This window comes from Zalophus californianus, chromosome 3, assembly GCF_009762305.2.
Source record: "Zalophus californianus isolate mZalCal1 chromosome 3, mZalCal1.pri.v2, whole genome shotgun sequence".
NCBI lineage: Eukaryota > Metazoa > Chordata > Mammalia > Carnivora > Otariidae > Zalophus > Zalophus californianus.
The window spans coordinates 148392185-148406853 of record NC_045597.1 but is presented as its reverse complement, the minus strand read 5'-3'; the positions used below and the strand labels follow the sequence as shown (position 1 = coordinate 148406853).

Below are 14669 nucleotides of genomic sequence, written 5' to 3'. Positions count from 1 at the left end.
TATTGTAAGAATATAGTATATAACATACACAAAATATGTTTTAATAGACTGTTACTGGTAGGGCTTCTGGTCAACAGTAGGCTATTAGTAGTTAGGTTTTTGGAGAATCAAAAGTTATACAAGTTTTTAACAGTGGGGGGGACAACCCCTGCATTGTTCAAGGGTCAACAGTATATATTTTTAAAATATTTATAATTTTACTCATAGGGAATATCAAATATATTTGAGAAGAAAAACTCCCAATTGCTTACTCTAATCTATAAACTTTTTTATGTCTCCCATCCAAGTACTAACCAGGCCCGACCCTGCTTAGCTTCCGAGATCAGACGAGATCGGGCACGTTCAGGGTGGTATGGCCGTAGACAAACTTTTTTATGTCTAACAATTATTGATAATTAATTTGGTAAGATTGACTAGAAGGTCAAATTATAAAAATATGTATAAACTTCTTTAAATCAAATTTTCATTTTTAAATACATTTTTTAACTTGCAAAGTTATACAACATATTACTGTTTCCTATACCTTGTTTACCTCCTTTGGATAGTAATATCCTGCAACTTAAATTTTCCATTAACTTTATAAAATGTATGCAGAAGATTCTAGTATAACCTTTCTTTCATTGGATAAAAGGGAATTTCCTATAAACATTTTAATAACTAGCTTTATGTACTATTTCTTATAACTATGATTATGTAAAAAGTAGGTAATACCTGATTTATTGAGAGTAATTCCAGTTGTATACAGGAAATTGTCCACTTTCAAAAATTGTTGTAGAACTGTAAGATAGCCTGTTACATTGTTAATGTGATGGTTGTCGGGTAGTTTAATTAAGGCTTTTGAAAACTGAACACTTGGTTGAGATTTGGCATCTGGAAAAGGGAAACCTCATTAATAAATAGACAAAACAAATGCGTTTCAAGCAGAGCATCATTGCTTAGGACACTTTAACATCTCATTATTTTAAATTCAAAACTGAAATAAATAAATCTTCCTTTCTTTAGATCACACAAGGCCCTTTACCCTAGAAACTGCTTGATTCTTCTGTCCAGAATTTCTTCACCCTTTTTTTGGGTTTCACTCCAGGGACCCACATACCATTTTAGTCCATATGGTTCACTTGGGGTTTCATTTCTGTAACAGTAGAGTTAATGGTGCATTCCAGAATGGGCTGGAACCAATCCAAGTATCATTCCATTTATAAATGTTATCTCATGTTAATAACTTTGAATTCACTATCCTTTAATATAACTTAGGGAGTGAGAACTCAGAATATTGATACTTCTGTAATTAATGCATTTTTAACAATCCAAGGGTCAACTCTTAAATCATTAAAACTTATCAAAAACATCAACTATTGCTTTGACTTTAAAGGTCACTGAGAAACACAGAAGCAATCAGTTAAATTATTAGAATTTTAAAAGTACCAGTACATGATAAATAAAATGTAATATAATTCTCAAAATCAGTATATAGTTTACATATGAAGCTAGAAAAATAATACCTGGAAAATAAGGGATATAAATAAAAAAACACATTATTCTTGTTTGGTTAAATTGTTAAATTTAATCATTAATTGTTTAAGTACTCTTATACCTTCCATCTGATCACTTTACACATACTATCTACACCTTACTCTTTTAAAATATGTCTTGAATTTCAGATTAATGGAAGCTAACTGAGACATGAAAACTGAATGTAACACCTGACCCTAAAATGGAGTCAGAAAAAAAAAATGTGTCAGTGGACAAAACAGGAATTTGGATGATAAGTTATCCTAACAAAATAGTTTTGCTGAACTGTGCCATGGCTACTTAATAACCCTAATTCTTAGGAATTGCATGCTTAGGTATTTAGAAGTAAAACACCATGATATGTGTAACTTACTTTCAAATGGTTCAGGAAAAAAAAAAAAAAGGCATACCCAGAGCACAATACACATAGTAAAGCAAATGGAATAAAATGTTATTAATAGGTGAATCTGAGTAAAGGGTATACAGGAGTTATTTGTCTCTGATTCTTCCAACTTTTCTGTATTTTGAAATTATTTCTATATTTGAAGTTATTTCCAAATACAGAGTTAAAAACTTAAAATATATGCCTTAATTATGTTGAAGCCCCAAATTTCTTACAATTGAAAACATGTACACTAAGTAAAATGTCTGGCTGAGCTTCTCTAAGGTTTGTACATTCCTGAAGTTTCAAATTTCTCCTGCTCCCTTTCCCACAAATACACACAAACCTAACACATTTTCATTGCATAAACCATACACTTTTTTGATCAAATCCTGGAAAAAAAAATATAAGCGTTTTATGGAAGTTGAGAAATGAAGATGGGCATTTTCTAAGGAAGGATTTAACATCTGCAGAAACATCCATCCCTTCCTCATTAGCCCTATCAATAGCTCAACTCTTAAGGAAATGAGGCAGTAAAAGTGATCTGAGACCTCAAGAGAGCTCCGTGTTATGGAGACGCACCAAGACATAGCTAGTATTTTCCAGACAAATGAGCATTCACTATTGCTTGGTAAAATGCAAAAGAGTGGCCCATGGGCATGTTCACACTAATCCATTTCATATATTCTGAAGGAAATTACAATTTGTAATGGAGTTTGAAGAGGACAGTAAGAACTAGGAAGGTGTCAAAACAAAACCAAAACAAATTGCTGAAGAGGGACTGTTTTTGTTAAGGTCCCAACAGCATAAAATGTAGCCTCTCTCTGTCGTCAGTAGTTCCGATTTAATTGTCATCCGTCTACGCACAATGCCACGTGCACCCATTTGGCCGTGCACCAGCAAACTCAGCAGCTCACAGTTCTGTTAAATGCATTCGAGTTCAAGAGTAAGAGATTCTGCTACTTTCCTCAGTAAATGACTCCAAAATTAATCATGCCTGAGTTTTTTTTCCCAAATGATATTTTTTAATACTTTAGAAATAAATAAGATAACCTTCTGAAAATGAACTTTCACAATTTCTTTGACTGTGACTGTTATTGGACTCTATTTTTGAAGATTTTCTGCTTCTACCAGTCATTCCTATTATGCTCAATCCTAAACATTAATTCCCCCCCCCAAAAAAGGCAAATTGTCGTCATCTATAGAGGTTTTATACAATATGCAGTAAAAGAGTGACTAAATGCTGGGGTTTCCCCCTAAGGACTATTAAGGAAGATGGGGGGTGGCAGTGGGGGGAGAGGTAAGCCTGAAACAGTCTTTCTCAGGGTTGGTAAAGTGAAACTGGAGACCACAGCTTGAATCAGACCTAAAATAAGGCTTCCTGTGGGATATGCAAGTGGGGTGAATCCCATCTGCTGAGGAAAGACCTTACCTGGTCTCGGGCTTTTCCCTGCTCAGGCAGCAGGCTTAATGCTAGATGCAGGGATGAAGGTGCCTGCAAACCAATTTCACTAACCACTAAAGCCCAGTGAGAGAGGTGTTTTGAAAAGAAGTTGAGAATCTCTGTGTAACATTTCCAAAAGTCAAATGTACCTACTCGGGCAGGGGTGGGAGGTGGTGGTGGTGGTGCTAAAACAGTAAAGGACGAGCACAAAACCCCACACTGTAAGTCTGACAGTGAAATAAGAACCAGTTCAGATCAACTTAGAGCAGTACTAATCCTCCCTGATCAATTTAGGGTTTTTTCCAAGGGATAACCAACATTGATTCACTAGTGAAGTACAGTTACATAATTAAAGTGATTATTATCACTGAGAAGAGTTGTACTTACCAGCTAATTTCCCAGTAATTAAAACAGTGTCTTCAAAGAGCCATATATTTGCTTGGCTTTGCGGGAACAGTGAAAGTGTAACTGATGAATATACTGTGAAATACAGCACAATTAAAATGTTTTATTAAATGTGGGGGAAAACTAGGTAAATATAGTCTATTCCGGCAGTCTCTAAAATATGGGGGCGAGGGGAGGGGGAACTGTGGAAACAAGGAAACATAAATGTAAAGTACGATGGAGGGGGGAAACAGAAGATACAGTAAAGTGAGAAAAAAAGGCCAGGGGTCAATTTTATTTTACTTAAGCCTATTTCCAGTAGTTTGTACCAAAGTGACTAATGATAGTCCCTAACCCCAGTTATAAACAGTCAGGTTAAATGCTTGAATAATCCTGAAAAATCCTCTGCTATTTTCTCTATATAATGGTTACTTATTAGGTCCTTCTAATGATTTTTACAAAATCTTGGCTCCACAATTCAAGGTTCTCTGAGACAGAGACTACATCCACTGCTTGCTTGTTTTTTTTCAAACTTCCTGCATAAGGGCGCAGCGCGCTTCATTACACAGTAGGGTCTGCCAGCCTCTGGGTTGGCAGAGCAGGAAAACAGTTGAACACATAATGAACAAATGATCCACAGGCAACCACTGGTAGTAATGCAGGAGGAGGCCAGATCTGCCTGCAAGAGTAGGCGCCTTCAGTAACTGGTGGGACAAGTGCAGAGGACCTGAAAGACAACTACATTATTTCAAGGTCAGAAGCAGCAGGAACAAAAGACCATTTTATAAGAAGAGATCAAATAAACTTACTAAAAGTGAGTTCTCATTTGATAGCTCTCCTCTATCCAATATAAGTATTTGAATTTAATAGAAATAAAATAATATCCCTAAATCACTTAGGACAGGATAAAACAGATTTGCATGGGAATACTTTTCATGTTTTAAGATATTCCAAAGAGCTGTAAAGGAAATAGAAAAAAGATAAAACATAAAAAGATATGAATGGATATAAAACAAAATATACTTTTTCCTACAACAGAAAAAGACTACCAGGCAAAAGTGTAATTTTAATTCAGAAGCCATTAATAGACTTTAATGGCTTTATCAGATTGGAGAGAAAGTGTTAGGGTAGTAGCTTGGACCTTGAGATGATTATAATTAGGGCACTTTCCCGTATTTGGCTACTCTCTCAGTCAGAGGTAGCTTAAAATGGGGGCAGCCCTGACAGTTTGTTATGAAACCTGAGGAAAAACTTCTGAACTTCACTAAAATTTACATGTAGATTTCCTTTCACTGACAAAATGTTTCTCATTATAAAAGGGATGAATATCCACTATGGAAAGGTTGAGAAATAAAGGAGAAGAAAGTGATGGTCATCACAATCTCACAACAAAGACAATAAGTACTAATATTTCAGTATACTCTTTATGGATTTTTTCCTGAGTTTTTTTAAAAAATAATATTATATACAGAATATTTTTACCCTACTTTTTCATTTAAGGTAATATAAGCATTTCTGTCCCTCAATAGAAACCTTTTCTATTTCTATTTTCAAGGTCACATATTTCATTTCTTGAAGTATCAAGACTTACTGAACCACTATACTATATACTTAGATTGTTTTCATTTTCACTATTATTGCAAAAATAATCAACATCCTTATATATGAATATCTGTCAACTTTAGTTATTTGTCTTTAGGAGAGATTACTAGCAGCGGAATACTGGTCAAAGGTTATGAAGATTTTAAAGACTTTTGACACACACATTTCAAAATTGTTATCCAGATCATTTTGTTGACTTGTACTCCCACCAGCCATGTTTGAGGATACTCATCACACCTCACTTTGTCAACACTGAGTATGCACTTTTTAAAAATGTTTCTAAGGTAAAGAATCTAAGAAATGTGTATGTCTTTGGTGTACAAATCTGAGACTATTAGGAAGATAAAACATTTTGTCACACTTAGTGACAAATCATTAGTTTTTCTCTTTTTGAAAATTGCTATGTCATAATTTTGTCCATTTACCTTATTCAGCCAGGGCCTTGGTGTTTTCTTACTAATTTGCATGAATTATTTGCATAATAAGAATATTCCGGGGCGCCTGGGTGGCTCGGTTGTTAAGGGCCTGCCTTTGGCTCAGGTCATGATCCCAGGTTCTGGAATCGAGCCCTCCATCGGGCTCCCTGCTCAGCCGGGAGCCTGCTTCTCCCTCTCCCACTGCCCCTGCTTGTGTTGCCTCTCTAGCTGTCTCTCGCTGTCAAATAAATAAATAAAATCTTAAAAAAAAAAAAAACAGAATATTCCTCCTACCGGCACCTGGGTGGCTCAGTCGGTTAAGCATCTGACTCTTGGTTTTGGCTCAGATCATGATCTCAGGGTTGTGAGATCAAGCCCCACGTTGGGATTCTCTGCCTCTCCCTCTGCCCCTCCCCCTCCTTGTGCACTCTCTTTCACTTGCCTTCTCTCAGGTCTTTTAAAAATATATTACTTCTTATTGTCTCATATTTTTCCTTGGCCCTATTTCTTAGAGATAATTAACAATTTATTAGCTTCAGGTGTACAACATGATTCAGTATTTGTATATATTGCAAAATGATCACAGTAAGTCTAGTTAAGATCCACCACCATACATAGTTACATTTTTCCCTATGATAAGAACTTTTAAGATCTACTCTCTTAACAACTTTCAAATATGCAACAGTATTATTAACTATAGTCACCATGCTATATGGTACCTTTTTTAAAAATAGTGAAATCTGCTTTTTATGACCTCTTTCATTAAAGTTTATGCAGACCATCCTAATTTTTTTTTAAAGATTTTATTTATTTATTCATGAGAGACGGAGAGAGAGAGAGAGAGAGAAGCAGAGGGAGAAGCAGGCTCCCAAGGAGCAGGGAGCCGGATGCGGGAATCGATCCCAGGACCCTGGGATCATGACCTGAGCCGAAGGCAGACGCTTAACCATCTGAGCCACCCAGGTGCCCCAGACCATCCTAATTTTTAAAAAATCAGGTAGTTTTTTTAATTTTTTTGTGTTTAATAGGATTTGATTTTCCACATTTGAACTCTATGAGAAATATATTTGGAGTATGAAACCAAATTCATTTACTCCAGATAATTAACCAAAACATCCTAACGCTACTTACTGAATATTCAGCCTTTTCTCACTGATTTATAATTGTACCTTATCATAGATTACAGTTTCTTATACATGTATCTGATTTGTACCACAGTATCAGTTTTAATTGTGTAGCTATATAATATTTTAGTTATTTGAAATGGCAAATTGCCTCTAATAAATATTCTTTTAAAATGATTTCCAGGTATTTTTATACATTTATTCTCCAAGGATTATTCTGCCAGGATTTTTTTTTTAATGCACTAAATCTATAAATTAGGAAGAACTGAAATCTTTACAATATTCAGGCTTTCTAAAGAAATTATAATGTTTTGTCATTTATCCAGGGTTTTAGTTTTTAGTTTTCTTTTTTTAAGGTCTATCAGTAACATTTGGTAGTTTATTTTCCCCAACATATGGTTATTTCACAGTTTTTTTTAGGTTTCCCTGCATATTTTGTTTGCCCTTGTTGTTTGAGAGGGATTTCATTATTTCCATAACTGCTGACTACTTCTGGTATATAAGAATATGTATTGATTTGTACCAGTGCTTATTCCACACTCAGTAATTCTGTCAAATTCCATTAATTTTGAGCACTTTAAGATTCATGCTTTGTAATTTTCCAGGGATATGATCACTGGAAATAGTAAATGTTTTGATTCTTTCTAATAGCTATTCCCCTTTTTTGGTCTGTTGATATATATTTGCTCTGATAAGAACTTCTGTAATGTAAAATAATATGGACATGTGTTCAGTTTATTTTATTAGGATCACCTCTAATATTTTATAGTATGATTTTGAGATATTTACCATGTTAAGAAGATCTTTGTGATCCTAGTTTTTATGGTGCTTTTATGTTCTTAGTTATGCACAGATGGTGAACTCATAAAATGCATTTCAGACAGCTGTTAGTGTTATCATCTGATAGTTCTAATATGATATGTAAAATTAACAGAATGACACATTTGACATCCTTATAATCCTATAAAGAAAAATCCTACTTGGTCTTAACAGAAATCTGTATTTAAATAATGGTGAAATTCTTTACAATTCTGTTTAGGATTTTTGGATTTAGAGTTATAAGATTGGTCTATAGAAGAGTATTTGTGTGTATGAGAGAGAGCACATATTAGAGCATTTAATTTTGCATTACCTTTGTTAGGTCTCAGAATCAAGGCTGTACTGGTTTTATAAAATGATTTGGAGTACCTTTTTTTTTTTAATAGCCTTTGACTCAAGCTATCTTTACTCAGGATATCTTATCCATGACTATTAGTCTACCTCACCTAAAATGAACATAATCATTTATAATATCACAAAATTGTTTTAGGTTTTTTTAAGATTATTTAAGATTATTGCCATCAAATTTGATATAGAACTTTTATGATTTTTAAAATTTTATATATATTTTTTTCTTTTACTTGCCTGTTTAGATTAGCCAGATGCATGTGTAATTTATTTCAAAGAACTAGCATTCTGTCAATTATCTCTTCTTTATATTTTCTAATTAATGTTCATCTAGTTTCTTCTTTATTTCCTTTTTCCCATCTTACTTTTGGTTTCTTTCATTATTCTTCTAACTTTCATTTAGTGATTAATTGTGCTTGATTTCTGTCTTTTAAAAAAACTAAAGCATGTAAGACCATGAATTCACCTTAGACATATCCCTATTCAGACTTTTGAGTCATGATTTTATTAAATCTCATTCACAGGAATCTTAGTTTATCTAATTCATTTTTCATTTTCTTTCTTATTTTAAACTTGAACAGTGGTTCAAGAATTTAAATGTTTCCATTGTGAAACCAAATAAAGTATCTAAATTCTAATAAGAACCATCACAATTAAGAAAAAAGATTACCTAATGTATCACACTTCCAATCAGCCAGACTTGCATTCTAGTATCTTATATGGCCTGTACTTCCCAATATCCAATTAGTCACACTAAGTCCTATCAATTCTTATTTTTTCCCCTCAGATTTATTGAGATATAATTGACATGACAGTGTAAGTTTACAGTGTGCGTGATGATTTGGTATGTGTATATATCGTGAAATGGTTACACAGTAATTACCAATTCTTTGCTCAGTAGGCCTCTGGTACTCACCTTCTTTTCACTCCCTCTCTTGCATCAGACTGTGCTTACCACCCACCAGGAGCACAACCACAGCTTTGGAACAAGCCTCCCTGCTTTTGGCCTAAATGTCATACACTGTTAAATAAATTAAGTTTCCAAACAACTTACACTTATGGTACTCAGGAATCTGTAACAACTGCCTTATTATTCAGCACATATATCTAAACTTTGTGCCTCCTCTTTTGAGAGCATCCTTTCTTCATCTGGCCCACCCTGCTTCTGGCTAACCTTCTGGGCATGCCAAGCCCCTCTCCGCCACCTGCAGACAAGCTTTGTACCTGAACAGAGCTCTTGCTCAGGATTCCTTCAAACCTCTGTAGGAAAAATAAATAAATAAATAAAAACATGTTTTCTTCAAACTGGCACTCCTTCTAACCTCTCTGTATTGATTTCACATAGGTTTTCTCATTTTCAGTTCACCAGAGCAGAAGATTCCCAAAGAAAAAAACAAAAAACATTTCACATTTAGTAAAGGCAAAACACTGTGTAAGTGCTTACTTGGCATTTTTCCGGTCTTCCAAGGCAGAGGTGTCAACACATAGCCATCTTTGTAAGCAATAATGGTTAAGCTGAGTCCTAATTTATAAGGTACTTTTATCAACACTGCTCCATTGTTTTTAGTTACTGTGGAATTTGTTTTCGTGTAGTTTACAAACACTTCTACAACTGCTTGACTCAGGTACTGACGACTGATGATGTCATTCACCTGCACTTTCAGCATAAATACAGACACTGGAGAAGAAAAAAAGCCAGAAATGGCAGGTTAGATCCTAGAATGTCTATGTCGCTATACCTTAAAATGTCATTCAAAACATCTGAACAGTACAAAACTGCTGATAAAATCTAGAAATACATAATGTATGGATGAATTGATAGAAATAGGTATAAAAACATTCCAACAAGTTCATTATTCTTTCTAAAACTGAATTTAAATTTATTATTAATAAGACAGTGTTGTTATTCCAATTTTTTCTGCCAATAAAAAAAGGAAAAGGAAGCAGTGAATCTGAGGGGAAGGGAGGTTTGCTTTTCAGAAAAACACATTTTTACTTGGCCTCACTAATCCTAATGCTACCAATTAATTCAAAATATAGTCAAAGTTCCTAGAATAAAATGCAATCTCACCAAACCTAGGGCATGGTTGGCTCCTTTTTTTTTTGTTCTGTTGTCTGGAAGCAAGGGATGTGTTTCAAATTACAAAGTATCAAAACAATATCCTTAAAATGTCAAAAAGTATTATCTGTTAAATATATAACAAAGCATAGTAAGATAATAAATTGAGAAAAATCAAAATTAACTTGTTTCTAACTTAAACCTCCAGCTTTATAGATCTTGATGATATGTTCATGAATTTCCCCAACGTTAATGTCTTGTTTAAAAAGAACCTGTATCACCATGCAAATGCCTTTGTAAAGCCTGTATCACAACACCTTTGCCAAAGATGACTTCTCTTCCACTATTAATGGGCTTTGGAGTCAGTCAAGGTCAATCGCTGCCATTCCCTAGATATGTGACTTGGGGGAAGTTAACTTCTCAAAGTCCATTTGCTCATCTGTAAAATCAGGAGAATAACTACTTTGAGGTAATAAAATGAGATAATGCAAATAATGTGCTCAGCACAGTGGTTGGTTGTCACTTAATATCATTATTAATAAAAATTATTACTCCATAATTGGAGACCATTTCACAAACATCAGAGTCATCAGTAAAAATACCTCAAGAGGGTGTGCCTGGGTGGCTCAGTCAGTTAAGTGTCTGACTCTTGGTTTCCGCTCAGGTCATGATCTGTGTCCTGAGATGGAGCCCCACATCGGGCTCCCCACTCAGCAAGGAGTCTCCTTGAGATTCTCTCTCTCTCTTTCTTTCTCGCTTTCTGCACCCCCCCACCCCTGCACATGTGCTCTCTAAAATAAGTAAATACATCTTTTAAAAAAATACCTCACAAGGACTTATTTTGTGGCTCTACATTTACAAAAACCTATTTTACTCAAAATTTTTAGCAAGAACAGCATGTCAGGTAAAAAATCCTTGTCAACACTGAGCTGCAATATCAGCTACCAAATTACTGTTACAACTTATGTATTCTAACTTTATTAATATAAACTAGACTTTAAATTGTTTTTGGACCATAACAAAGACATTTTAAGGACAAGTAGAACCACCACAGTAATCACCCGGTCCTAGGAAAGATATAATCTAGCAAGCTAGAAAAGAGCTCTGATCCTTTCAAGAATCTAAAATTGAAGTCAAATGTTATCCAAACACTATTCTATATATATTCAGACACAAACATTTTTAGTGTATTTCCCCTCATGAATCTTAATAAAATATGTTAGTACTATATCTAATTATAACCTCAAGAGCTAAAATATGTTCAGCATTAATGAGCCAGGCATTGTGTTAATTTTTAAGTGCATCATTCCATTTACTCTTCAAAGCCCTCGTTACAGAAATGTTATTGTTTTCTTCGTCACATATATTGGTAACTGTGGGTTAAAGAGGTTTATTAATCAGCCATGGCCAACCCACAGCAGAGAAAGGAAACAGGACACAAACTTGGGACCATCTGTCCTCACAGCTTGTGCTCTTGAGCCACTGCACTACAGCTGCCTGAATGAACTCTTCAGGCGACTCCAGCCAGAGCTTAGAGTGCAGGGATGGGGAGAGTGAACTGGGAAAAGAAAAGGGAGGATTAGATCCTAGGCAGTCATAGCTTGAAATGAGGTTCCATTAGTCTGTCTAAAACACTGTTAATTTCCAGGACAACAATCTCATATATATTCAAATATATATATGGAGAATAGATAAGGCATCATTTCACATCATCTTATAAGTTCACCCCATTACTCTAAAGTTAAAAAAAAATGTTTGTAACATTTAAAATCAAAATATGAAGAAGGGCTGAGTATAAACATCTTCCTAATGCCAAGCCTCACATGTATATTATCACAAAAATCTCAACATACCTTTGTAACATATGTGATATCAAGTCCACTTTATCAGTGAAAAAATGAGGATTCAGACAGGTAATGTGGACTGCCCCAAGGTTCACATATATTAAGAGGCCCTGTCAGCCTTCAGTGTCCCCATGAATGACTCCAAAGCCATCTTTACGCCATGTAACAGAGTCTTGGGGTCACACTACTAAAATTAACTCAAGGAATATGGTGTTGCAATTACTGAGAAATGCTTACATGACATCAATTAAAAAGAAAAAAAAGGTGTTCCCCAGCACACACACATGCGCTAAACTATGGCCTCAAACTCAAGTGGGAAATATAACTGGGGTAAAAACATAAATAAAAGGTTGTAATGTATGTGACACGATGGCCACCTAAACCAAACATCCGTGAATAGGTCTGCCGAGTACAAATAGCTATTTATGTGTGGAGGACAAGAAGTTGCCCCATTCAAAATAATTCCCCCAGCCTCCTACCTCCTAATTCCCTCGATGAAATTCACTGAACCACTGGCACAAAGCGCCTAACTAATGGGGGCCAGAAAGATTGTGAGGACCTCGAAATGTGGCTGAAGATACACAAGAGCTAGTGGTTTCTGGCATGGAAACATCTTAGAAAGTCTATGCGTGCCTACCCACTGTGCTTTCCCACGTCTCCCTGCCCCCTCTTTCCCAAGGCTGGTCATACAAGCCCCTCCTGCTGATCCATGAGCTGTACCATAATCCCTCCCCAAAGGCCCTTTATTCCTTGTAGCCAGAGTCAGACATGGTTGCTTGCTTCCAAAGCAAGCACCTTAAATGATAGAGGGTACAACTGTAAACATAGGATGTGTTATTTAATGGGCTACCCTATCTTTCATAAGAGAAGGTGAAGGAAGGAAGGATAATGTTATGCACCAGAAATAGGATAAAGCATATGAGGAGATGGCACATAACTAAAAGGGCATTAAGATTCTCTGATAAAATTTGATAATGGATCTTATTCCAATCAAGTAAGTGTACCTACAACAGCTCCTACAACAGCTCACTCAGGAATGGGGATTTTGATTAAATCATTTGCTCCAAAGATTAATTTCAGAAATTCTCAGAGCCTTTGATTTATAGACAAATTCCAATGTATAGTAAGATCCTAAGCTAAATTCATTAAAAAAACTCTGTATTCCATCTGTTTCATCCTGTAAAAATAACAGTTGCCAAAATAAGATACACTAAAGCCTCCTGACATTCTGAAGCTGGGTTTGGTTAATAAGTGTTTCTAAAACATTTTCTAATCCAGGATAATTTTATTTTTCCACATGTAATCGTTATGTTAAAGACTAAATTTGATGAGAAAATGAGTATCAAATTCAGGGAAAAAAATGACTTGCCAAGGTCAAACTTTGGCTTTGTGCACCTTGGATCTCGTAGCCTCAGGACAGGATGTAACCCTGACCAGCAGAGTCCTCTCCAGCTCAAACTGGAAAAAACTAATGGTATTTGAGACACACACACACACCCCCCAAACCCAGTGCTAGAAACTTTATACATGTTGGTATTTCTCACACACACACACACACACACACACACACACACACACACACACCCCAAACCCAGTGCTAGAAACTTTATACATGTTGGTATTTCTCACACACACACACACACACACACACACACACACACACCCCAAACCCAGTGCTAGAAACTTTATACATGTTGGTATTTCACACACACACACACACACACACACACACACACACACACACACACACACCCCAAACCCAGTGCTAGAAACTTTATACATGTTGTCCAATTTCATCCTAATACAAACCTGCAAGACTTTTCTCCAGTGTTAAGGCAAGGCTAAAATTGCACAAATCAAGAAGGATAGAGGCAGGATTCACGGACAAGTTCATCTGACCCCAAGTCCCATGCATTCTACTCCCCACATCTCTCATTGAAAAGACTTAGATCGGGTTTCCAGCATATTCCGTAGCTTCCTTATTTCTTTCCAGCCAGCACAGAGAAGGAAGAGCTTGATTTGCTGCTGACCCTCTGAGCCTCTCACCCCAGCCTCCCACCTGGTTTGTCTGGCCCCAGCATAAGCAAGAGCAAAACCAGCATTGAAAACAAAAACAAAAAGTCTCAGCTGGAGGCCTGCTCACCGCAATTAAAGGAGCATGAACAATTCTTTTTCCTCCAAATAAAAGGAAAAATTATAAAGATTGCCTGCTCGTGACTTAAATAGGATGCTTCTGACTTCATGATGTCAACAGTTGATCAGGCAAACAGGCCTGGCAACCAGAATATATATATTATATATGTATATATAATATATATATAAATCTCCAGATATATATATATCCAGATATATATATATAATCTCCATAACAATCCCCCTTACTCGTTCTCTCCAACAAAAATACTTTGGCATTTAGATGGGGCAGATTTTGTGGTTAAATATATAATTTTCAACCACAGGTGCTTTTGTCTCCATCATCAATCTACTCTTCTCCACTGCATTTTTCAGCTTTCCCTGCACTTGGTATTTTTTCTGTCACTTAATTATAATCGTTATGTCTTGCCCACATAATCTTCTTTTCAATATGTCACCATTAGTTTAAAAAACAGTTCAATATCAAATGATTTCACCTGAACCCTTAGAAAACACATAATCTAGCTGTTGAGAGAAACAAAAACAAAATACACATCAATGAGCATGGTCCTAAGGTTGCTGGGGAAAATTTTAACTATCAC

At 35.6% G+C, this 14669-nt stretch overlaps 1 protein-coding gene across 2 annotated transcripts in view; it reads right to left on the bottom strand.

The window, feature by feature from the left end:
• Positions 1 to 14669, bottom strand: part of FAM171B (family with sequence similarity 171 member B) — a 61890-nt gene that overhangs the window by 15174 nt on the left and 32047 nt on the right. For both annotated transcript variants that reach the window (XM_027589500.2, XM_027589501.2), the window contains exons 2-4: positions 9476 to 9709; positions 3726 to 3818; positions 712 to 870 (exon numbers count right to left, since the gene is read on the bottom strand). In XM_027589500.2, the coding sequence (XP_027445301.1) occupies positions 712 to 870; positions 3726 to 3818; positions 9476 to 9709 (486 nt within the window). The remainder of the gene's footprint in view (positions 1 to 711; positions 871 to 3725; positions 3819 to 9475; positions 9710 to 14669) is intronic.